Raw genomic sequence first — 26,330 nt, 5'->3', positions numbered from 1 at the left:
ATTTATTGAAAACTGGTATAATCTAGGTCCTAGGGAAACAATGGTGAGCAAGATATGCACAATATGACCTCATGGAACAGACAAGTGAATGGATTAATATCTTGCATCCTTAACTTCTGCAGTGTGATATATGGAACTGGATAGCTGTATGTGACCTCTCTAAACTTCATTTTTCTCATTTAAAAATATAAGCATCATATCATGTATCCTCAATAAGCTGTATTCCCAGCAATCAATAAATGGATACACATAAAAACTCAAAAAAAAGCATATATAAGTAAATACATACATAATTACAAATAAAAATCACATGTTTATGTCTCCATTTATTTATTTATTTATTTGGTTGCACCAGGTCTTAGTTGCAGGCTCCTTACTTGTGGCAGGGGGCTCCTTAGTTGCAGCTCGTGGGCTCCTTAGTTGCAGCAGGTAGGCTCCTTAGTTGCGGCATGTGGGATCTCATTCCCTGACCAGGGATGGAACCCAGGCCCCCTGCATTGGGAGCATGGAGTCTTATCCACTGTGCCACCAGGCAAGTCCCTATGTCTCCATTTAAAAAATGATTAAAAGTAAGAGTCTCAGGAATTCCCTGGCGGTCCAGTGGTTAGAACTCCACGCTTTCACTGCAGAGGGCCTGAGTTCAGTCCCTAGTCGGGGAACTAAGACCCCTGAAAGCCGCTTGGTATGGGCGAAAAAAAAAAAAAGAGACTCAGCAATTAAGTAACTTTTGAAGATCACATCTAGGAAAAATAAAACAAACATGAATTACCTATTCTATGTAAAATAGTTTGCTGGGCACTTTTACATATACTGTCATACATGGTGCACCAGGGACTTCAAATCACCAAATCACCGTATCAGCAAACCACCCTGCTTCTGTCGTGGGAAACACACTTTGATTCTTTCTGCATTCTCCAGACTCGGAGCCTGAGGAGTCATCCATTCACAAATACTCAGCACCTTTCATATATGAAATGTGCAATACAAACTGCTGTGAAGAAAAAAAAAATTTTTTTAATGGTCTCTGTGGTCAAGGAATTTTTGAGCCACCTAGGGAGAACTTTTTTTTCTTTTTAACACATATTGAGGGAAGTATACAATGATCAAAGAATGGTATATGGAATTTATTATCTCATTTGATCCCCAGGACCACCCTTTGAGGAAGTACTATTATTATTTCTATTTTATAGAGAAGGAAACATAGGTCTGTAGACAGTAAGAAACCCTCAAGGTTTACTCAGCCAGTAAAGGGATTCCAACCCAAGTTCTGACTCCGTAAGACCAACTTCTGTAACACTCACTGTATATTGTACTGCAAACCCAGAAACTACAGTTCCCTAGGCAAGGAATCGACCCCGTATAGCAAGAGGGCAGTATAAATATGGAGAAAAAGCGAAGATGAAGCTGAAAAGTTAGGCTGGGGCCCAATATAACGCTTGGACTTCATTCTGCAAACTCTGGGGATACACTAAAGGTTTCTAACTAAGGCAGAAACTACTGTGGTCTTCACGTAACAAAGTAACTTCTCTTGACACAGAAATTGCAGCTTGTAGAAAAATCAGTTTTACCACTTGCCTACGCGACCTTAGACAAATTTTTCTTTGGCCTCAACTCTCACAGCTAATTAAAAGAGGGCAATTCCGCATTGGACTATTGTGGGGATTAAACGAGATAGCGTCTGACACAAGAGGGCGCTCGATAAACGTTGATTTTGCTTTTAGGTAGGAATAAGAATTCGGTCCTTTTTTTTTTTTTTTTTTTTTTTTTGAGTGGGTACACGTGATCTAGCAAACCAGACAGAATGAAAGAGCCTGGCTAGCTTCGGTCGGCCAGTTTGCAGAAACCTCACCTGAGCTCACCAACGTTTCCAGGGTTATGATCCCACCTCCCCTCACTTCCCTGAATCCGCCAGTAAACCATGAAAATCTAACCCACCTCTAGTCAAGTCCCTAACCAGTCCTCGGACCGCTCAACCTACCCCGCCCTTCCCTCAGAGGATGCTCGCCGATGATATCATATCCATTTCCGTTTCCCAGAGGCCCTTCACTCTCTAGAGCCGCTCTAGGCTGCCGCTTCCAAGGCGGGCTCCGAAGCTCAATGGTTGCTGGGCGGGGCCGTGACGTCCTTGGCGTGGCTGCAGGGGAGGCCGCGGCGGGGAAAATGGCGGACGGAAAGGCGGGAGAGGAGAAACCTGAAAAGCCGCAGCGAGCTGGAGCCGCCGGAGGTGAACATAACCCCAGCGTCGCGGGCTACGTGGGATGCTCTGGGCCTTTCTTTGAGCTCCCCGGGGTGGGGGGAGTAGGCCGGGGCGAGAAGAGCGGATCTGGCGCTCACCCGGCCAGGTGCTGGGCCCAGACAAGCCCTGGGCACGCCCGGTGCGGCCCGGTGGCATCCGGGCCCACATCGCCTCCTTGCCGGGGGAGAGCCGGTCACTGTTCGTCACCTCCTAGCCCCAGCGGAGGCCCTGCTTCCGAAGAGAAGGGAGATGGGCCCCAGAAAGGGGGACCGAACTCGGGGTGGGACTAGGAGGGCGGTGCGGACGTAGTCACACAAAACGCACCCGGGCGCTCGCTCAGTGCGAGTCACCGAGCAGTGGCGGCAGGAACTGGCCGCAGGCCGAGTTTCCGACGGTGCCGGCCTCTCAGTTACACTTAGGAGTTAGTTTGCTGCTCCCTTTTCACTGAGGAGGTGGACTACCCTGGCCTTTTTCTTTCCTTTATTTTCAAGCCTAATTCTGATCCTGTAATGGGATGGGTCAAGGCGATGGAGGGAAAGAGGAATACCGTTGCCTGCCTCCTGGTTTAATCTGCCGGGTCTAGGGTTACGGTTTAGTTGCCTTTCTTTGAACTGTCTGCCTTTTCTGTGCTAGGCTGTTGCCAGCTAACTGCACGCCAGATATTTAGGTGGCTAAATAGGCTAGTGTGACTCTTCCTGTATTTTGTTACGATGTAAACTCAGGTTACAGCTATCTTTATTCTGTCACCTCCACTCCTCTAAATTTGGGTCTTGTGCATTAAGGAAAAGAAACATCCTGTAATCTCTCCAGCCCTCCCGCCCCTTTGTCCTCACAAGGCTAGTGACTTAACACGTGCGAGCTGAGCATAATGTCTTTAGAACGTTTTAAGTACCACACTCTTAACTCTTCTTCACGTCTTATCCCTTAAAGTATTTAATATGAGAAAATACAGAAGATTAATAGTATATGAAGGCAACTGTTAGGACCTCCTAACAAGTTTAATGTGATTTAACTTGGGAACAAAAATTGAGAAAAGTGTAATGTTCGGTTACTTTGGACCCAGAAATTCCTTTTTAAAAAACACGTACGGTGCCATTAGTTGAGCCCAAACTCCTTTCCCCCTTCTCACTCCCCTCCCGTCTTGTTTTTTGTTGTTGTTGTTATTGTTGTTTTACTAGTAAAATAGTTTATGAAGCAACAGTTTAAACCATTTAGTGCTACCTCCTTAGCGGTTTTTTTTTTCGTCAAAAATTGTCTTGGAAATTATCAAGAAAAATTACATTTAAAAATTAGTAGTTTGAGGAAAAACAAAGATCTGTAGCCTGAAGAATCTTATCTGACTTTTAGACTACCTTTTAACTTTTAGAATGGGTTTCTAACTGTCTTGACTGAGTATCTGAGATGTGTTTAATGTGAGCCAAAGTGTACCTTAAGGGAGTTCCCTGGTGGCCTAGTGGTTAGGATTCCAGGCTTTCATTGCCCTGGCCGGGGTTCAATCCCTGACCGGGGAACTGAGGTCCCACAAGGCATGCCGGGTGGCCAAAAAAACAAAACAAAACAAAAAAAATGTACCTTAAGTGTCAGCATAATTCCACTATATAATTTGTCCACCACCCTTTCAGTTAGGGATAATTCGCTCTGTAGTATGAATATTGATGTTTCTACTTTAGCATATTTTTGTGAAGGGGTGATATAAAGTTATCTTTGCTAATTGCTATCAAAAATTATTGTCTCCTTGTTGGTGACTTAGAATAAGTAATATCCCTTAATAACATCTACATAATTTGCCTTGGGTGTGCCTTCCTTTGAAAGAAAATACTACTGTTACATGTAAACCATTTTGAATGTCAGATATTTTTAATGAAATTGTACAAAGAAGTCATAGTTAAAACATTCATACCATGGATATTGCTAAATTGATAATTTTACAGCAAATAGGCCCTGTTTTAAAACAGTATCAAGTTTGTCTTGGGGGGCTTACCTAGAGATTATTCTGATTTTTAACTCCTATTGAACAGTCCAGTAAGTTGGAAATATAAGTATTTTTTAATGAGTTAACATAGTTAACATGAATTTATGTTAATAAGAGAAGCTACTTACTTGAACTACCTGCTCTCACCTTAAAGAGAAGGGATAATATTAAGGGTAAGGCTTTAGGTAGATTTTTTTTCCCTCCCTTTGGTTAAATTTTTGTAGCTCCTTGAAATAAGTAGAAGCTTTAGAGAAGAGCTAGTCATATTGTAATCATGCCCACCTCGGGCTATTTTAGGTTATCTAAAACTACTTTAATGAAATTGACATTTATTGTGCCAGGAGGTTCTTGAATATGTCCTGTTAGAGAGATAGGTATGTACCCTTTTTTCAGATGAAGAAGTTACCAGAATGCCAATGTGTCATGAAGGGTATCCTTATGGACTTAAAACTTATTGGGTAATTTTTTTCAAAGTAAGGTACCTTTGTACTCCAAGGCCCACCTCTCCTCCCCCAAAATGCTAGTACCATGTGTAATTTGATTTCACATTAATCTACACATTTTGTTTGCTTAGAATTAATACAAACTAAAGTAGTACATGTTGTATTTAAAGGAAAACACTTAATGGACTTTAAAACACTTTAATGGTCTTGATAGTTTGCCTCTTCAGACGGCAGAACCACAGATGTGAATAAAATTGAGTTGCTGACAGTTGATTACTTAATTAATGGTAGAGTAGTTTTCCCAACTCCCCTGTTCATGCTACATTTTTCTAAAGCATTCACTATAGAAATCTTCCCTAAGCATCATAGGATTGGACAGATAGTATTGTGTTTCATGTGTTGGCACATACTAGTTCAGTTAGTTGTCGCACTTGATTCTTGTTATTAATGTTATAGTAAGAATTATGTTTTTCACTTTTTGTCGTATTTATGCTTTGATTTTTCTAGATTCTTTGTTCCAGAATTATTTTCTGGGTAAAAGGAGACCTAGAATTAAGAAAAGATAGGTTTTAAAAGAACCAGAAATTTTGACTAATTATAACCCTTGAGTCACAGTTCAAAGAGCAGAGTTACACTAAAATCAAGACTAAATGTTCTTTATTCTATTTGTTTTGATGTTTTTCAGACTTTGTGTTTACACAGACTTGTGCCTTTAGTGTACAGATTGCTTCTATATGTAAATCCAGTGGCTTTTTTATGTGTTTCTATATGCTCTGATACGTAGAGCCAGTGAGTTTCCAGTTTTAGCTGTGTGTCAGTCACGAAGAAGAAGTAGTTATTACTGTTTGGGTTTTACTGTAAAATTCATACTTGATTAAAACTATACATAGAATACAGAATAAAATTTAGCATAAATGCTTTTAGTGGTAGACTTTGAAAAAATGTTTGCATAATACTGTCTTTTTTGTAAGAAATTCTAAATTCTAAATTTCAAATATTGAATAGCAATCTTACATTCTTCAGGTGCTTTTTAATTTTATGTCTAAATAAGTGAATGGCACCTCAGACAACTATTCCAGTGCTGTCTTTGCTTCCTAGGGAAATCCCAAAACCTAATCCTGCTTAATTTCTCCCCTACATTGTTATTAAAACTTTCACCTCTTGTCTAAAGGTAATAAAGAGTTCGTTTTATTTTCCTGTAAACAAAATAAAATGTTCTGTTCAAAGTGCTTATTAATTTAGCTACCCCATCATTCCAAAACTATATAGATTGGGATCTATAACATCCTGTCTTTTAATTCATTACTTGTCAGTCTGTTTGATTTCCCCTTTTCTACCCATTCTAGCTTTTTGTCTTGTTTTCTTAGCTGTTGTCAGGGCCATCCCTTAGAGAATCTTCTCTTTCTCCATAAACTATTCATCCAGTGTAGCAGAATACATTCTATAGAGTAAATTGGTAAACTTGGGAAAGAAAATAAAATATTTAATAATCAGCCAGCCTTCTGTCTTACCTCCCAATATGTTTTTAAATAGCCTTCATGTGTAACAGACCTAAGATATTCAAGATGAGAACTGATTTCATTTATTAATATAAAGAAGCAAAATTACTGAAAGACATCTTGCATTCCATATCTACATATGTATGCCTTCTGTTTGAAATTATCATTAGCTCATCTTTCTTTCATGAGAAAAAATAATATATAAACCTAAATATAGTTGTTGATATTAAGAGTAGCCTAAACAGATGTTAATCAAGCTTTGAGAGTAGAATGCAGTTACTCAAGAGGGGATGACCTTGAAGTCTTCCTTGAAGTTCCTTTCTAACTAAAGATTGTGTGAAATGTTCATGAAGAACACATCACTCAAGAAGATTACTCCAGGCTGTACTAACACTGTAGTTTGGGTAATAATGGGCTGTTCATAACAGGGTACTTTGTATAACTAGTAGTACATTATTGAAGAATATTAGACTTTTTATTAGTCAAATGTATTATCCTATGATGTGACTAACTGCCAGCAAACCAGTTTGTATAGAATTTATAGATCTTAATTTATAAAAAAAAAATTCCACAAATAACTAGATTATTGTACAACTTACAGTGTTTAGTTGAAGGGTCTTACTTTTTGTGAACTCTATATTTATAATTTTAAATTGCTCTGTATTTTATGCTAGTTAATTCATGGGAGCCTCTTCTACTGCCACACAATCTCAGTTCCTGCTGTATACTCTAACAAACAGTGGAAGAGACTGTTGGGTTCAGTAGGTGACAACTGCAGAGGTATCTTCCTTATAACGATGCTTTTTGAGGTTGCTGCTCCCATCAATCTGCTCAGTAAAAATAGCTCATCTTGGTAAGTTGTTTCGACTTCACCAGGACCTGAAGAAGAAGCAGAAAAACCTGTGAAAACTAAGACTGTTTCTTCCAGTAATGGAGGGGAAAATTCCAGTCGCAGCGCTGAGAAGCGATCAGCTGAAGAAGAAGCTGCAGACCTCCCAACAAAGCCTACAAAGATCTCCAAGTTTGGATTTGCCATAGGTAGTCAGATGACAAAGAAAGCCTCAGCCATATCCATCAAACTTGGCTCAAGTGTGAGTTGTTATTTTATATATTATATTTGTAATGGGTCTGAAAATTTGTTTTCGAAACCTGCTTTTATTGGATTATGATAAATTAAGTATACAAAGATGTATAAAAAGATACATTGGTGCATGAACTTATTACATGTAAGTATTTAAGAAATTAGTGGCTCTATATTCAAGAAAGGTCTGGATGAATTATAACTCAACAAAGCTGTTTTTAAAAAGGGTTTGGAATATGAGAAGGAACAACTATTATAGGGACTGTATGATTTATAAAGTAATAATACCTTAGAATTTCCTAAGTTGAGCAAGACCTCAAAAATATTTTTAGAGTTTCAGTTTATTTTTCTTATCTTTTAATTCCAGTGATATTAAAAATAATATCTAGAAATCATTTATTTGTATTTTAAAAGATTAATGTTAGTAAGGTATTGCTTAATAAGAGCTTCCTGATTACCTTACTTTGAAGCTACAAATGGACATTGAGTATTATAATCTATGATAGTAGTCCTTTACAGATCAACTTTTGATTCCTTGTTTTAAGATGTAAACCTTGAATTAACACTTATTAATTAATTTCCTGGAGTATCTGGAAAGTATTTGAAGTATTAGGTTGAAGCGTATGAAGTTTAGAGATTTAACTATTTCTGATCTACAGAAGTGTTAATTTCATGTGGTTCAACTAAACAGATCTTTAAGAAAAAGAAACTTACTTGAATAGTGTATTGCTATTGGCTTTAGAAGATGGTTACATTCTTGTGTAAGGAGAATAATCCTAAAATTGCTTTTAAGTTGTTTGTTCATGTCTGTTCTGTGAAAATTAATTCTCAGTTGCCTGGATGCATACAGCTTGATTTCTTCATTAGATGTCATTCAAAGATCTTAAAAATATGATATGGATCAGATTCCTACTAGAGTCAGTGTGTTTGAGCTATACTTCTAGTTTTAAAAAAGCTACCATTCCTCAGAACCCCTACTCCCACCCTATGCTGTTTTGCTTTTTTCCTTTTCTTCCTTTTTCTAAAAAATTTAGTGTGAACAAAAGACATTCAGCTTGTAATTTCATTACTTCATGACTCCTCTCCCAATTTGAGCTGATTCTTTTGGTTTAATATGTTTTTTATAAAGTTGCATAGGCCTACCTGCATGGATATTTACTTTTTTTGATAGTCATTAAACATGTGGTTCTCATGTACATTTCTCATACAGGTGTTCCCCTTGATAATAGATTTTACGGTGCTTGAACACACCTCCTAAATCAGATATCCATATCCCTACTTTTGCTAGATCATTGACGTGATTTAGTAATTGCTGATCATTTTAGTTGGGAGGGTTATGCTTGAAAAGGCCTATTCAGTAAAACTTTAATCTTTAGAAAACAAAAAACCTTTTTTCATAAAGTAAACCAAAGTGTAAACATAATCTTGGCGAAGTGAGGTGTAGGATATGAAAATAGTTGAAACTGTTGCTTTTGATTATATGATGCGAAAAGATAGTCAAACAACCAACAAATGCTTACTTGTGTCTTATGTTTATGTACAACATCAAATACGTGACATCTTTAAGAGTAAAGGGTGTTTCTAGAGTCACTATGCATAATTTCCAAATGGACATTTTTATTTCTTCAGAAACAAACATTGTTTATAAAAAGTGTTTCTGTTATACAAGAAGGGATAGTTAATTTTGTTTCAGCAGCTCAGAGATTTTACTGGTGAGGTGATGCTAGAGTTGGGTTAAGTGCAGGCAAGAGGCAAAGGGACATCTCAGATAAAAAGAGTTTCATGCAGGGAATTCCGTGGTGGTACAGTGGTTAAGACTTGGTGCTTTCACTGCCGTGGGCCCGGGTTCAATCCCTGGTCGGGGAACTAAGATCCCACAAGCCGTGCAGCACAGCCAAAAAAAAAAAAAAAAAAAAGACTTTTATGCAAAGGCAGTTTAGATGTGAAGCCACATGATGCATTCAGGAAATTGTTCATAGTTAGGAAGTGTTTGGTAGGCAAATGCAGAGATAAAAAGCCCCCCAAATAAGACCACAGGACCAAATCATAAAGGACTTGTACTCCATAATATAGTTTGGTTTTATTCTTTGGGTTCTAGAGGAGCCATGGAATCATTATAAAGAGTCTTGAGCCTTAAACAGATTTGCATTTTAGAAACATTACTCTGGTACCAGTATAGAGAATTAGAGGAAAATAAACACAGAAGGTGGGGAGATGGTATTTCTAACAGCAGTTCAGGCAAGTAATGCTAAGGGGCCATAGTGTTGGTAGTGTGGTAGTAAGCTGGGAAGGCAGGGGGAGATTTAAGTCTATTTAATAGAGATCTAGTTAACAGGACCTTACAATAAAATGTGCAAGTTGAAGAAAAGGTTTTCTGGCTTGAGCACTTAAAGAGCACTGCAGTACCCCTGGGAGCTCTAAGTGGCGCTGTCCAGTAGGCAGCTAGCTAGTAGAGAAAGATGGGTCTTCATGTCTTTCTCAAGGCACACTGTGCTTAATTTTAATGTTACTATGGGCAGGTATTAATATTCATTTTCTCTTACCTGTACCAGGTACCTTTTAGCTAAGTGATATTAAATTATAGACCCTAACTAGAAAATCTTTTACAGAATGAAAACAAATGGACATATAATTAATAAAGTAAAATCTACCCATTGATAACCCACATTTTCAAAAAGAAAGTAGATTTCTCCAATGTTTGTTCTTAGTTCCTTACTATATGTTTCTATGAAAACATAAAGTTGAATCTTTGAAGATAAATTATTTTTATCATTAAATAAGCGTGTGTAAGCATTATATTATACTCTTTTTAATGTTTCTTCTTCAGAAACCTAAGGAAACCGTTCCAACTCTTGCTCCAAAAACCCTTTCAGTAGCAGCAGCTTTTAATGAAGATGAAGATGTAAGTTGATACCTAGTTTTGTTTGTTTTACTTTAAGAAGTTCTTTAAGAAAGATGTTAGTGGCAAATTGTCAAGTTGTACTAATGATACTAGTGAACTTTTTTTGCAACTCTGAACAGTTGTTGTTTTTTTTTAAATGACATTGCAAAATCTGGATATTTGTTTATTTAATTTGGTTGTGGGATTATTTAAAATATTATTGACTTTAGGGGGGCAAGGAACTTAATCAAATCAACAAATGCTTATTAGTAGTAATAATATATATATGTGCTGTGAAATATGTAGGATCTAAAAAAAGAAAAATTCAATACTGCTATCTTCAATAATTTTTATAGTTGGAGTCTTCAGTGAGACATTATGCATGTGTTCAGCTTTAAAAGGCAGCTATAGTGCTTTCTTCCTGTATCCCCATGAGGAATAACAATAGTGCAGGTGATTCTGCCAAAAGATCTAGTCAATATGTATATGTTCCAGAGTGGCGCAGTGGTTAAGAATCCGCCTGCCAGTGCAGGGGACACGGGTTTGAGCCCTGGTCCGGAAAGATCCCACATGCCGCGGAACAACTAAGCCCGTGCGCCACAACTATTGAGCCTGCACTCTAGAACCCGCGAGCCACAGCTACTGAAGCCCGTGCACCTAGAGCCCGTGCTCTGCAACAAGAGAAGCCACTGCAATGAGAAGCCTGCGCACCGCAACGAAGAGTATCCCCTGCTTGCCGCAACTAGAGAAAGCCCGCTTGCAGCAACGAAAATCCAGTGCAGCCAAAAATTAATTAATTAATTAATTTTTAAAAAGAGAGAGATTAGGTAGCATTTTGGTTTGTACAGATTGTTAATCAGGAAAGGACAATGTAGGAAGAAGGGGACAACATGTGCAGAAGTAGAGAGGCTGGAAATAGTAAGCACCTACATAATAGTAATGGCTTGCTTTGAACGCCTAACAATTTGAATCTTTTCACACAACTTTATTTTATCCTCCATATATCCTTGTGAATTGTGTGATATGGTTATTCTTATTTTCCAAATGGAGAAATTAAGTGTGCATAAGTATTGTGCACAAGTGTTGAACTAGAACTGAGCTTTCTGGTTTCTTGTCCTATGTTCTTTGCATCATACCTTACTGTTTTCCCTGTTTTTAAAGAAATTTTAGACAGGTTCAGACAACACTCTTTCTGCTATAAGATGGTAATGACTGGTAGGGATAAACTTGTCTCTTAGGTAAAAGAACACATGCATCTAAAGTCTTCATCTGGGACTTCCCTGGCAGTCCAGTGGTTAAGACTCTGCACTTCCACTGCAGGGGGCACCGGTTTGATCCCTGGTCAGGGAACTAAGATCCCGCATGACACGCAGTGTAGCCAAAAAAAAAAAAAAAGGAAATAAAATCTTCATCTGGTTCTTCCTTTTTCTGCAGAACATATTAATTAACCTTGGATATATATCTAAGCCTGAAATATATTGTACAAAGAGTGTGTTCATTTAGTTAATTTTGAAATTTAAAAATACTTTTTCAGTTGTATCTCTTTAGTCTCTTTTAATTTGGACAACTCCTGGGTTTTTCTGCGTATTTCATGGCATTAACATTTTGAAGAGTTCAGGCCAGTTAGTTTGTAGAACGTCCCTCAGTTTGGATTTGTCTGATGTTCCCTTATGATTAGATTCACATTCCTTTTGGCAGGCGTACCACAGAAGTGATGCCAAGTTCTCAATGCATCATATCAGGAGCACATGTTGTCAGTATATCCCATTACTGGCAATGTTAACTTTGATCATTTAGTTAAAGTGATGTCTGCCAGATTTCTCTACTGTCAAATTACTGTTTTATCTTTTATAATTAAAATTTATCTTGTGGGGATATGTTTTAAGAATATGTGAAGGGGACTTCCCTGGTGGCACAGTGGTTAAGCATCTGCCTGCTAATGCAGGGGACACGGGTTTGAGCCCTGGTCCGGAAAGATCCCACATGCCACGGAGGAACTAAGCCCGTGTGCCACAACTACTGAGCCTGCGCTCTAGAGCCCGCGAGCCACAACTACTGAGCCCACGTGCCGCAACTACTGAAGCCCACGTGCCTAGAGCCCATGCTCACAACAAGAGAAGCCACCTCAATGAGAAGCCCGTGCGCCTCAATGAAGAGTAACCCCCACTCGCTGCAACTAGAGAAAGCCCGCGCACAGCAATGAAGACCCAACGCAGCCAAAAATAAATAACTAAAATTTTAAAAAAGAATATGTGAAAATACATAATTTCTTAAGTGTTCACTCATGAGTGTTAACATTCATTGATGATTCTTACCAGAATCAATTATTATGATGTTTGCCGAATGGTGATTTTTTTCATTCTTTCATCCCTTCTATGTTTATTAATTGTCTCTTACCATAAGAAAGAGCTTTTATAAGTGTAGGCTCTATTTAACAGGTTATAATGCTCAAATTTTCCCAGATTTGACCAGTAGAAATCCCTTTAAGCTGGATCTTGCAGATGACTGTGTAAAAAATAATATTTAGCTCATCAGTAACATTTATACTTAAAAACATCTGAAAGACACTTGTCATATATCTTTCCACGAGCTGTAACTGGAAAAGTAGTAGAGAATGAGCTTTCAAGATGTCTTTTCAGTAAAGGAGACATTTTTGAGAAGGAGCAATACAGTAAAATGGTTAAGAGCCTTTGCTTTGGCGTCTAGCTGTTTTGTGACTTGGGACAAGTTAACCTTGTTTACCTTACCTACAAAATGTGAACGATGATACTCATACCCACCTTGTAGGATTGTTAGGGTTTTCAAAGATAGTGCATATTAAAGCATTTAACACAACGTGTAGCTTATAGTAAACAAATAGTTTTAGTTCTAGAATATCAAGTTTTTTGGGGGGTTTTGTTTTTGTTTTGGGGGGTTTTTTTGTTCTTGTGTTTTGTTGGTTTGTTTTTTGGCCACGCTGCACGGCATGCGGGATCTTAGTTCCCCAACCAGGGATCGAACTCACGCCCCCTACAATGGAAGCACGGAATTCTTAACCACTGGACTGGCAGGGAAGTCCCTAGAATATCAAGTTTTTACCAGATTTTTTTTCTTTATGCAGAATCAGCACACTAGAAGCATGAGGGGTTTTTTTTAATGTAGTTAAGATAAATGATTTTCTCTTTTCACCAAAATTTCAGACATAGATATAAAATTTAGCATTATTGGTAATCAAGTGATTTCAATATAGTTGACCCTTGACCAACACAGGTTTGAACTACACAGGCCTATTTATACACAGATTTTTTTCAGTAACGTGCTATCCCAAGGTTGGTTTAATCCTCAGATGTGGAACCGCGGCTATGGAGGGTCAACTATAAAGTTACACACGGGGTTTTGACTGTGGCGCTGTGGAGGCAGTGCCCCTAATCCTCCTGCATTGTGCAAGGGTCAGCTCTATCTACATGCAGTCATCTCTGTTTCTATCTTACTTTTTTCTCCAGAGTGAACCAGAGGAAATGCCTCCAGAAGCAAAGATGAGGATGAAAAATATTGGAAGGTATTATAATTTTTGTATAATATTGTAGAAAATTATAGTGAATTAAGAGCAAGAATAAATTGCAAATTGCACATAATCTATTAGTGTTCAAGCTTTTCTTGCATATTTGGGCAAAAGAGTTTTGTTTTCTGAGATTACTCTCCTGGTAAAAGAAAATTAGTATTTTAAGAAAAAATAACAATAATTTAATGCGATTTTTTTTCAGATACATGTAGTCTAAATTTTTTCAGATAAACAGTTATGAGAAATATTTCTGATATAAAATTTAAATTAAAAGTTTTTTTCAGGTATAAAAAAATGGCTTTCACTCATCTCACTTAAGATATTCCCACCACTTAATCTTGATTGTATGTGTCCCATTTTCCTTAGTAATTTAGATGCCAAATATAAAAAGAAGACAAAAACATTTTAAAATTTTCCTCCATTGTTTCTGTTATTGTGGAAATAACATTTATTTCACGTTAACACGATGTTCAGTTTCCTGTCTTTGTATGCGTAAATGGATAACTTAGAGGCTAATAAGAAAGCTGGGCTTCAAAACAACCTATACTATATCCCCACTTCTACCAAATGTATATATTATCCCAAAGAATTAAGTGCTGAGTCTTCAAGCATCAGTCTTCAGACTTCATCTATGATTCAAACGGGAACTGTCCCAGTGGCTGGCTGCCTGCCTCCCTTTCGGACTGGGACCTAAAGTAAGAAATACATCTGGCATTATAACCAAATCTAAACACCCAGGATACATATATCTTCATATATCTAAACATTTAAAATTGAAACAGAAGTTCATAAAATGACATCTTCTGTTTCATTTTTTATAAATGCTGATGGCAAGCCACCACCAAATTGATTTGATGACCCTGTTAATGGGTTACAAGCAACGGTTTTTAAAACTCTAGTGGTTGCCACTATAGTGGTTGCTGCGTATCAGAATCACCTTAAATGTTTGTTAAAACTACAGATTTACCTGGCTCCTCCTCAGGCCTACTGAATCTGAAATTTTAGGACAGGGTCTGTGTAAAGGGTATTTTTAAAAAGATCTGTAGAGGCTTCTGATGTTTGGCCTGCATTTATAATAGGTGCTAAACAAATGTGTTTTGAATGAGTTAAAAACATGGCCCGAAAGTCATTATATAACATTTTAAATAAGTTTCCTTTCTTTTAACACAGGGATACACCAACATCAGCAGGACCAAATTCCTTCAATAAAGGAAAGCATGGGTTTTCTGATAACCAGAAGCTATGGGAGCGAAATATAAAATCTCATCTTGGAAATGTCCATGACCAAGACAATTAAATGATGTGTTTTGAAATTGGGGTATGGGGTGGGTGTAAAGTTAAAAGGAACAGTTTCCTTTTTTAAAGAATGGTATAAGACTATCTTTGGAGCCGCCTTTTTTTTTCTTTTTCTTTTTTTAAAGATTGAGTGGTACACTAATAAATGAGAATTTGAAATTAAAGGTAATTTATGTTTTATATACAGATTTCAAGACATTTGCTAATTTTGTAGTTTCATGTGATTAGTTTCCGAAGGTTATAGATGATTAAAAAAATCAGAAATGGTACCTTTCTAAGAATTGCATATTTTTTTAGACACAACTACTAGCACATTAAGAGGGAAGCAAAAAGTTGTCTATTTAAACTGTAGGCAGTTACTCTCTAACTTAACTCCCTTGTTAACCTAAAGTCTGGCTCCCAGGAACAGCCTTATAGAGAAGGGAGTATTGTATTGGGAGGAAAATGTTGCTGGACTATTGACTGAGAAAGTAAATTAGATAAAAATGAAAATACAGCTTTTTTTTTTTCCTAATGGGCATTTGTTTTGTTTCGAATCATCATAAACTAGTTATTGCATTGCTATCAGTGGATACAGATGCTTAGCTCTTTAAAAAGAACATTTTAAAATTTTATGTAAACTGTTGAGTATTTAAAATAGCCCACTTCACTTTAGAGGGTCTTGTCTACCTTTGATAGTCTTCAAAGAACAACCATTCGCTACCAAAGTAAATCAGTATTTTGAATGTGCTTCTCTTGATTTTTGTTATTAGCTAGTTCCTGTAAGCATTTCCACCAGATCTTCAGGCAAATCATAAGGAAGCTGTTTCTTTTAAAATAACAAACCACCACCAAAAATTTAAATGTACATAATAGTTAAATATTTGGCTGTTCTTATTTTTTAAAGGATATAAACACCAAAAAAAAAGGCAACATTGTATGAAGATGGAAAATAAGAAAGATGCACTTTCTGTAACTTTATCAAAAGCATTTTATGTTACTAACTTGTGAAATCCAATTTGATTTGAACTTATTACAGGAATTCTTATTTAGCACAATAATATGGTTTCTTTTAACTGTACACATATTAACCAGTGGCCTCTCAAAAGCACATTTTAGATACTGAAAATAAAAGGAAAGAAAATGCATCTTTAAACATATTTTATGGAATCTTTGACCACATATACTTTGTTAATCTTTGTGTTGTAGGATTGTGTTTATTTTGTATTTTTGTATATGAATTCTTTTTTTAATGTGACAGTTAAACACATCTTTAAAAGCATAGTCACACATAAAAGAAACATATAGTATAATGATTTCCTTGAAAACTCTTACAATGTTAGATTTGGAGGCAGCTTCAGACTGTTTAATTGGTGATAACTACTCGCTGAGCTCTTTTAATAGGTAATAACTCCAGAGAAGCAGCCTGTATATATTCCTAATACTTTGTTCACTTGCATTTGAGTTTAGAGTAAGCCCCAAGTAAAACAATGGAAATGTATATAGAACGATTAGTTCTTACTTACATGGTTTAATTATATCAAGATACATGAATTTAACTTGCTTTAACGTAGGCAAACTTCCCATTTTTGTTCATTTTAATGTTTATGTTGAAATAATATCCCAAAACGACTGAGATGAATGTCTTTACTAAAATACCAATAAATTTGTCAAACTCTATCAGTGTTCTTATTTTCTGTTACACTTAATTGTTGCTGGGTTTGTTTTAAGCAAAGAAGAGACAGATGTTATTGATGCTCTTGCCCAGATTGTTGGCCAGAGTAATGGGAGATTTTAAATTGCTCTTTGGAGTCTACCTAACTTAGCACATAGTTCTAGAACATTACAGTATCTCAGGTTAGAAAAAGACCTAATCCAAATCCTCCCTTTCCTCTACTGCCAAAGTATCATCTATTATGTGCTGTAGAAAATCCTGCTGAGGCATACCTTTGAAAATCCCTAAGTGTTAGAAGGTATTCTCTTACTTGTGTCTGCCATCCATTATCTCTAAATATTTTCTTAATGTTTATAATGCTGCTGCCCTATAGGTCAGGTGTTAGTAAATGAAAAGATTGAACTACATTTTAAAATTAAGGTTTGTTTCTAGTTAGACTAATTACAAATGAAGGCTATGAATTTCAAATGTTTTTTTCTTAACTCTAATAATCAAGGTTAGCTTGATATATTGTGGAGGGATTGTTCAAGTTACTTCCCTGATGAGATGAAGATACTTCTTTTTAATTTTTTTTAACTTTTCATTTTGAAAAACTTTCAGACTCAAAAAACATTGCAAAAATATAATGAAGTATTTCCATGTTCTTCAAATGATAACATACAACCACAGGACATTGTCAAAATCAGGGAATTAACATTATTAAAATATTATATCACCTTACACTATTAATCTACAGACCTTATTCAAATTTCACCATTTGCTCCACTAACATCTCCCTAGTTGAAGATTCACTACATTATCACATATTGTTTAGTTGTCATCTCTCTTAAACCCCTTTAATCTGGGACTCTTCAGTGTTTGTCTATTATGACCTTAGGCTTTTTGAAAAGTACAGGCCAATTATTTGTAGAAGATCTCCCAATTTGGGATTTCCCTAATGTTTCCTCACAATTAAATTCAGTTTATGCATTTTTGGCAACAATAAGACAAAACGGATGTGTCTTCAGTGTATCAGCAAGCACATGATGTCAATTTGTCCTCTTACTAGTGATGTTAATTTTGATCACTTGGTTAGGGTGCTATCTGCCAGCTATATCCAATGTCAAAGTTGTAAATTTTCCATTTGTAATTAGTATCTTATGGGAAAATTCTTGTAAGTATCATATTCTCATACTTTTGCCCACTAATTGGCAGACATTCATGGTTTTTGTTTTTTGGGTGTTTCCCCCATGGTTCTTTACTGAAACAATTGTTAGTTTAGGATTTGCCGAATGATGATTTTTCTATTTTCATCTTCTATTCTTTGTAGTTCAAATTTTGTGAGGAAATTTCCTTCTCCATTCTTTATTCAATTTTGTATTGATAATGGGCCCATGTATTCTTATGTTATTCTATAGGTTATAACGCACTACTATCATATATTTTGTTACTCAAAATGTCCCAGATTTGCCCACACAAACCCCTCCCCATTGACCCTTGTGTCTTTTTGACATGTCCCCATTCTTTTTTGTAAATACATCTTTAATTTCTGGCACCAGAAGATATTCTGGACTCATATTTTCTCTTCTTTAACCCTGGAATCAGTGATTTCTCTAAGCATCCATGGTTCCTTTTAGAACCAAAATCTGCACTAAGTGTACTCATTGGTACTGAAGTGTCATTGCTTCTAGCCTACTTGACAGAGCTAGAAAATGTATGTATGTATATACATCTATATCAATTTCTAGATCTATATGTGTGTGTGTATGTATGTGTATACTGTATGTATCTCCATGAGTTCATATAGATACTTCCATTACCAGACCAACACCAGATTCATTCTAGTCTTCCTCCTTTCTCTACTTAATACTCTTGTCCAACAGTAAGAAATCTGACTATGTATAATCTGTTCACTTATTTGCTTAATTTCTAGAATACACATAAAGTTTCAGAATTAATTCATATATTTCCCTATGAAAAACTACTAACCAGAGTGCAGTATTTGTATATAGTTCCTTTCCTTTTTGGTCTTAAGAGTACGTAATCAAAATACTATTTTACGAAGTTATGTAGGTTAGTTCTTTGCTCCCCCTTTCAGTATGATTGTGTTACTCATTTGTAATGCAGTTTGGTTTTGTTTGTGTTTCATAATGAATTCCTGCTCATTCCTTGTTAATTTTTTTTGTATGTGAAATAGCATAGGTCTAAAAGTTGGAACTATACAAAAAGTGTCACTCCTTCCTATTCTTTCTGCCTCATTCTCTTCCTCCTGTCCTTTCTATCCTGTTTACACCTATTCCCTATAGGTAATCCATCTCTGGTTTCTGGTTTATCCTTCCTGTGTTTCCTTTTAAATAAATGAATAGATGGCTGTTTACTATTTCTCCTTTTTTCTTACATGAAATGTAATATACTACAGTTATTCTTTTATCCTTTTTTTTTTTCTTCACTTTACAGTATACCCTGGAAACTATACCAGTTCATGGAGATCTTTCTCAAAAAAAATTTTAACAGCTACATAGTACTCCACTGTGTGAATATACCATAGTCAATACAAGTACTCTTACTTGTATGGGCATTTAGGTCATTTACAATGTTTTGCCATTACAATGCTGTAATCGAATAACCTGTGCAGGTGTATTTTCTCGTTGGGATGTATCTTCCTTCAGGTAAATTCCAAGAAGTAGGATGCTGGGTCAAAATATAAGTGCATATCTACTCTTATTAGATATCGCCAAATTCTCCTACAAAAGATTGTACCAGTTTGTTTTCCCACCAAAAATATATGAATGCCTTTTCCCACAGCCTTGCCAGCAGAATGTGTTTGTCATGCTTTTTAATTTTTGCCATATCTGATAGGTTTTAAAAAATGGCATGTTAGAGTAGTTTTAATTTGCATCTCTCTAGCTATGAGTGAGGTTGAATATCTTTTCATATGTTTAAGGGCCATTTGAATATCTTTATGAATAGTCTGTTTATTTCATTCCCACTTTACTATTGGGTTTTTGGTCCTTTCTCAAATTTTAAGAATTCGTCATATATTAACTCTTTATACATATGTTATAGTTTATCCTGATTATTAATTGTCTTTCAGCTTTGATTATGGTGTTCTTTGTAATACAAAAAGCTTCCTTTTTTTGTAATGTAGTGAATTTTATTCATCTCTATTGCCTTTCAGTTTTGTTAATAGTTAGAAAGCCTTTCTCTATACTGAGGTTAAAGATAAATTCACCCTTGTTTTTCTAGTGCTTGTATTGTTTCATTTTCAAATTTAAACAGACTCCTGATCCATTTGGAGTATATTCTTGAGCATTTGTGAGATCAAGATCTAATTTTAGTTAACACATCTGTATGATATTAAGCCATCCTAATCAGAAGCAGTCTGCTTTTTTGTTTTGGGGGAGTGTTAAATTTTTTCTCATGTGGGTTTTGCCTGTTTCTTGTTAAGCTTCTTCCTAAGTATTTAATCATCTTTGTTGCTATTGAAATGAGGTTTTCTCTATCATTTTGTGCTGATTATTGTTTTAAGATATGAAGACAATTTCTGTACGTTAATTCTGTGTCTTGCTATCTTACTAAACTCCTTATTGTTTGAGTTTTATCATCGATTCTCAAGAATTTCCCAGGTGTACCATCATATCACCTGCAAATAGAGATGGCTTTACTTTATCAATTTTTGTGCCTCAATTTATTTTTCTTGTCTAATTGCATTGCTTAATACCTCTAATACAGTATTGAATAGTAGTAGAATAAATGGGTATCCTTGTCTTTTTCTCAGTGGAAATGTCTCCAGCATTTTACTATTAAATAAGATCCTGGCTTTAGGACTACATATTTTATCATGTTAAAAATATCCATCAATTCCTAATTTTCTTAAGTACTTTTATCAGAAATAGATGTTGAATTTTGTTGAAAGCTTTTTCAGCATTTTATCAATGAGGGGAAACTGTAATATATAGAATTAACATGAGAACTCTCCGGTGTAGTAGAAGTAGCAACTGCAGGAAGAAACCACCACCCACAGGGCTAAGGGAATAAGTGAACAAGCGAAAGACAACATCTTAGAGGAGGGGCCCAGAGGCTGAAATTCAGATCTTTGAGGAGGTACAGCTGCTGGCTGCAGGGAAGAACAGCACACCAAGCTGCCCATCACCACACTGAAGACAAATTTTGGAAATTCCTTATTCAACTTGTTCATGAAAAGTCCCTGGCGATTTGTAGCCCTTTACCCCCACAAGAATCCATTGTCAGCAATAATTATTGGTTTTAGTTTTTCACTTTTTACTTGTTTTCATTTTCCTATACTTTCCAAATTTCCTACATTGATCCTACATTACTTTGATAATTGGAGAACTGAGTGGGGAGTAGAGGTATCTCTAAATAAGGCAAATTAGCTGTCATGCTAGGGCTTCAGATATGTGAGAACTTTTTCAGACCAAAGACCTTGGGCCACATCACAATAGACACCTACTTAATTATTGCACATGGACATAGAACTCTTATTCACATCTTGTACTTTTTAAATATAATACAAATGTGCTGTTCTAAATACTTTTTGGTTTTTTTCTAAGTATAAGTCCTCTTTGGGACCATTTTATCTGTGGTATCCATTGAATTTACATAGCTTAGTATTTAGGAAAAAAAAAAACTGTTGTGTACTATGTAAAATATCAAGGATGACCACTATAACTTTACTGCAAGAAGAGTTACCTCTGAATGCTGGTGCATCTATATCACTGATTGGTATGTCATCCAAATACACCACAAAAGAATTTCACTCAGAATCCAGCATTGTCCTGATCTTATGCTAGTCACACACCTGGAGTTATTTTACTTCTGCTTTTAGAATTCCATGACTAAACCACAGTTGATGTAAAACTTGGTTAGATCAATAGAAACTATGAATTTACCCATGTAACCATGACTGAAAAGAAAACAAAGTTTCTAAGTATTTATGGAATATATAATCTATTATATCCTAACTTTAAGGAAAAGAGATCAAAACAAGTAGCAGGACACTTACATCAAGTACTGCAAAGAAAGTAATATGGAAAGGAAGCAAGGACTAATTAGATGATAAAATACTTGCAAATCATTAAAGCAAATCTAACTGAAGATGCAATTGAGAATGAAAAGGTGTACATGTGGGGAGGAGGGTATATAGGAACACTGTACTTTTCCACTCAGTTTTGCCATGAACCTAAAACTGCTCTTTAAAAAAATAAAGTTTTCTTTAAAAAAAAAACAAGATGTGAGCAGTGGTTTGACTCAGATTCACAAGGTATGTCTCTTAACCATAAATATAAATAATACTGAGTTGGATATAAAACCCCCCAAATATTCTAACAACACTGTCGTAATGCTGTGTGTGAATATTAATTTAATCTGTGTATAGACAGTTACATACATAACCATACCAACAAGTTTCCCAAAACAGGATTTAAGTGTAGTTATATTCTCAAAGGGCCACTTTGAGATGAAAATGTCCCTTTCCCAGGTAATTTTAAACAGGTGTTTCTTCTCATTCTATCTCATTTGAATTCTACAGTGGACACTGACTATGAGATGCTCCAAGGAAGAAAACTGGGAATCTTAAGTATGAATTTTACTACAGTCCTTGCTTTCTCCAGTAGAGGAACTTAAGAAGCAGCTGCTATTCTGTGCCAACTTTTTATTTTTTTAATATTTATTTATTTAATTTTATTTTTTTATTCTTTATTTTTTTGGCTGCATCGGGTCTTAGTTGCGGCACGCAGGATCTCCACTGAGGCATGCAGGATCTTTTTTGTTGTTGTCAGCACTCAGCCTTCTCTCTAGTTGTGGCGCGTGGGCTCTGTAGTTTGCGGCACACAGGCTCTCTCATTGAGGTGCGGGAGCTCAGTAGTTGTGGTGCGCATGGGCTTAGTTGCCCCTCGGCATGTGGGATCTTAGTTCCCTGACCAAGGATCGAACCCGCGTCCCCTGCATTGGAAGGCAGATTCTTTACCACTGGACCACCAGGGAAGTCTGCCATGCCAACCCTTAAAATAAGGGCTGCTGGTAGTGCCACCATGCTGAAATGGAGAAAGATTTTGATAACAGTGATCTCTTCACATACAGAGTTAGTTACTTTCACTCCTATTGTGATTTCCTTGCTATGGACATAGAGCCATTAGAAAACTCAGAAGCTTCAAGATTAAGAGCAATTTCAGATATTAATCTGGAAGTAATGTGTGTAAGACAGAAAGGAAAACAGGGCCAGCATGGGAGCTAGGAAACCAAGATAATGGTAATACACTACATGCATGAGTTTATAAAATCTTAGAGTAATATGTTAACATTAATTAGCGGTAATGTAATAGAAGTAACAGATCAGAGACATTGCTAAGGAATTCAGTGGTTGAATCAATGATAGAAGAAATGGAAGCATCCAGATGACTAGGGGTCTGGACTTAGGTACCTAGGAGAATGGTAGATGTTAAAGAGGAAAAATAATGGACAAATATATACAGGATAACTTTTAAAGTTTAAGAAAAACCTCCAGCCAGAATTTAGGAAAGCAGATGATGACAGAAATCCACAGAGGGTTTTCAAGGGGAAATGGGGTCAACATGAGGCCTAATTGTATTGGGTACCATTGGTGTGGGAGTTGATAAATCTGCCTCTTTTGTCTGTTTTCACATCTGTTGAAAGGGTTGATATGTATCTGAACTTACATGGCCTACAGCTCATGAAGTGGATGCCTGTGAAGTAGAAGACACTGTGCCAAGAACTTTAATGTGATGTCTAGGCTAACTACTAAAATAATAGTTCAAAGAATATATAACGCACAAGCTAATGGGAGGAGGGGAATGGAGTGTTTTAAAAAGGCAGAAAAGTAGGGACTTCCCTGGTGGTCCAGTGGGTAAGACTCTACGTTCCCAATGCAAGTGGGCCCGGGTTTGATTCCTGGTCTGGGAACTAGATCCCACATGCATGCTGCAACTAAGAAGCCTGCATACCACAACTAAAGATCCTGCACGCCACAACTAAGACCTGGTGCAGCCAAAATAAATAAATAAATACTTTTTAAAAAATAAGTAAAAATAAACCATAAAAAGGCAGAAAAGGAAAAGAAATGTAGAACAGGCAGGACTGAAAACAAAGCAAACTAAAATGGCAGATTTACATGCAGATATGTCAGTAATTATGTCATGTTTTATAACTGGACTAAATATTCCCATGAAAAGACAAAGATTGGTGGCCTGGACCTTTTTTTTATAAAGACAACCATAGGGAATTCCCTGGTGGTCCAGTGGTTAGGACTCCATGCTTCCACTGCAGGTGGCAAGGGTCCTATCCCTGGTCAGGGAGCTAAGATCCTGCATGCTGCATGGAGTGGCCAAAATTAAAAAAAAGACAACCATATACTGTTTACAAGAGACATACCTTAAGTATGAGGATATGAACAGGTTGACAGCAATAGGATGGTAAAATGTACCACATGAATACCAAAAAAACTGATGTAGCTCTTTTAATTTCAGTCAAAATAGACTTAAATCCAGGAGCATTACCAGAGGCACTTTACTTTATCCTTTCATAATGATAAAAGGTTCAACTCATCAGGAAAACAATTCTATATGATATGCAACTAATAATAGCTTCAAGCTGTATAAAGCAAAAATTGCCAGAATTAAAAGCAGAAGAAATAGCAAATCCACATTCATACAGGGATATTTATTTATTTATTTTTGGCTGCTTTAGGTCTTGATTGCTGCGCGCAGGCTTTCTCTAGTTGCAGCGAATGGGGGCTACTCTTTATTATGGTGCACGGGCTTATTGCTGTGGCTTCTCTTGTTGCGGAGCACAGGCTCTTGGCGCGTGGGCTTTAGTAGTTGTGGCATGTAGTCTCAGTAGTTGTGGCTTGTGGGCTCTAGGGCACAGGCTCAGTGATGTTGTGCATGGGCTTAGTTGCTTCGTGGCATGTGGGATCTTCCCGGACCAGGGCTCGAACCCGTGTCCCCTGCATTGGCAGGCGGATTCTTAACCACTGTGCCACCAGGGAAGTCCCCATCCATTTACTTTTAATCTAGTTGTATCTCTGAATCTAAAGTGTGTCTCCTGTAGACAGCATACAGTTGGATCATGGTTTTATTTTTTTTTAATTCTGTCTGACAACCTCTGCCTTTTGATTGGATTGTTCAGTCTATTTGCATTTAATGTTTTATTGATGTAGTTGTATTTTTGTATGCCATTTTACTTTTTTTCTTTTTTTATATATACATTTATTTATTTATTTATTTTTGGCTGTATTGGGTCTTCGCTGCTGTACGTGGGCTTCCTCTAGTTGCGGTGAGTGGCGGCTGCTCTTCGTTGCCGTGTGCGGGCTTCTCATTGCGGTGGCTTCTCTCATTGTGGAGCACAGGCTCTAGGCGCGCGGGCTTCAGTAGTTGTGGCTCGCGGGCTCAGTAGTTGTGGTTCACAGGCTCTAGAGCGCAGGCTCAGTAGTTGTGGTGCACGGTCTTAGTTGCTCCGTGGCATGTAGGATCTTCCTGGACCAGGGATCGAACCCATGTCCCCTGCATTGGCAGGCGGATTCTTAACCACTGCGCCACCAGGGAAGACCCTTACTTTTGTTTTCTATATGTCGGGTTTTTTGTTTGTTTGTTTGTTCCTCTATTCCTCCTTTACTGCTTTCTTTTGTATTGAGTGAATATTTTCTAATGTAGCATTTTAAGTTCTTTAATGATTTTTTCTTTTTTGTTTTTAGTGATTGCTCTAGGGTTTATCATATACACTTTAACTTATCAGAATGAGCTTCAGATTTATACTGGCTTAGTTTGTTATATATAGAAAGGTTAATCCTATATAGCTCTATTCTGTTCTCTTGTCCCCTTTTCTGTGGTCCTGTTACACCTGTTACATGTATTAATGTTACAACCCTGACAATACATTATTATAATTATTACTTTACCATCTATAGCCACTCCCTTATCCAATACCTTTTTGCTCTTACCTCCTTTGTGTTGTTATTGGCATATATTTTACACATATATTACATTTCTATATGTTATTGGCTCAGTAATACATTCTACACATTACTTTATTACAACTGCTTGTTAAATCAATTAAGGGAATAAAGGAGAATAATTGTGCATACAACCTGCTATAATTTCAGAACTACCAGACTTCCCTGGTCGTGCAGTCGTTAAGAATCCGCCTGCCAATGCATGGGGACACGGGTTCGAGCCCTGGTCCGGGAAGATCCCACATGCCACGGAGCAGCTAAGCCTGTGCGCCACAACTACTGAGCCTGCTCTCGAGAGCCCACGAGCCACAACTACTAAGCCCACATGCCACAACTACTGAAGCCCATGCACCTAGAGCCCGCAAGCCACAACTACTGAGCCCGCGTGCCTAGAGCCGTGCTCTGCAAGAAGAGAAGCCACCACAATGAGAAGCCCACGCACCGCAACAAAGACCAGACCCAACGCAGCCAAAAATAAATAAATTTATTAAAAAAAAATTTCATAACTACCTTTACTGGTGCTCTTTGTTCTTTTATGTGAATCTGAATTACCATCTGAGTTCAGTTGCTTTTGGCCTAAAGAATTTCCTGTAAGTATTTCTTATAAAGTCAGGTCTGTTAGCAACAAATTCTCTCAGTTTTTGTTTATCTGGTAAAGTATTTAACCTCACTTTGGAAACATAGCTTCTCTGGATGTAAGGTTCTTGGTATACAGTTTATTCCTTTGAGTACTTCGAATAAGTTATCTCACTGCTTCTGTCC

The 26,330-nt window shown here is 36.8% G+C and overlaps 1 protein-coding gene across 2 annotated transcripts; it reads left to right on the top strand.

The window, feature by feature from the left end:
- The first annotated feature begins 2,070 nt into the window (after window positions 1-2,070).
- Window positions 2,071-25,847, top strand: LOC118894342 (PEST proteolytic signal containing nuclear protein). Of its 2 annotated transcripts, none has more exons than XM_036850505.1 (5): window positions 2,071-2,224; window positions 7,027-7,241; window positions 10,059-10,133; window positions 13,595-13,650; window positions 25,719-25,847. In XM_036850505.1, the coding sequence occupies exons 1-5, from the start codon at window positions 2,098-2,100 to the stop codon at window positions 25,750-25,752; spliced, it is 507 nt and encodes a 168-aa protein (XP_036706400.1). In that variant the 5' UTR covers window positions 2,071-2,097; the 3' UTR covers window positions 25,753-25,847. The 2 variants fall into 2 exon arrangements, with proteins under 2 accessions (XP_036706400.1, XP_036706399.1); XM_036850504.1 differs by lacking the exon at window positions 25,719-25,847 and adding an exon at window positions 14,824-16,620.
- Window positions 25,848-26,330: the final 483 nt, after the last annotated feature.

This window comes from Balaenoptera musculus, chromosome 4 (assembly GCF_009873245.2).
Source record: "Balaenoptera musculus isolate JJ_BM4_2016_0621 chromosome 4, mBalMus1.pri.v3, whole genome shotgun sequence".
NCBI classification, from domain to species: Eukaryota; Metazoa; Chordata; class Mammalia; order Artiodactyla; family Balaenopteridae; genus Balaenoptera; species Balaenoptera musculus.
Note: the sequence above shows the minus strand (reverse complement) of the source record. Positions and strands in the feature narration are given on the sequence as shown.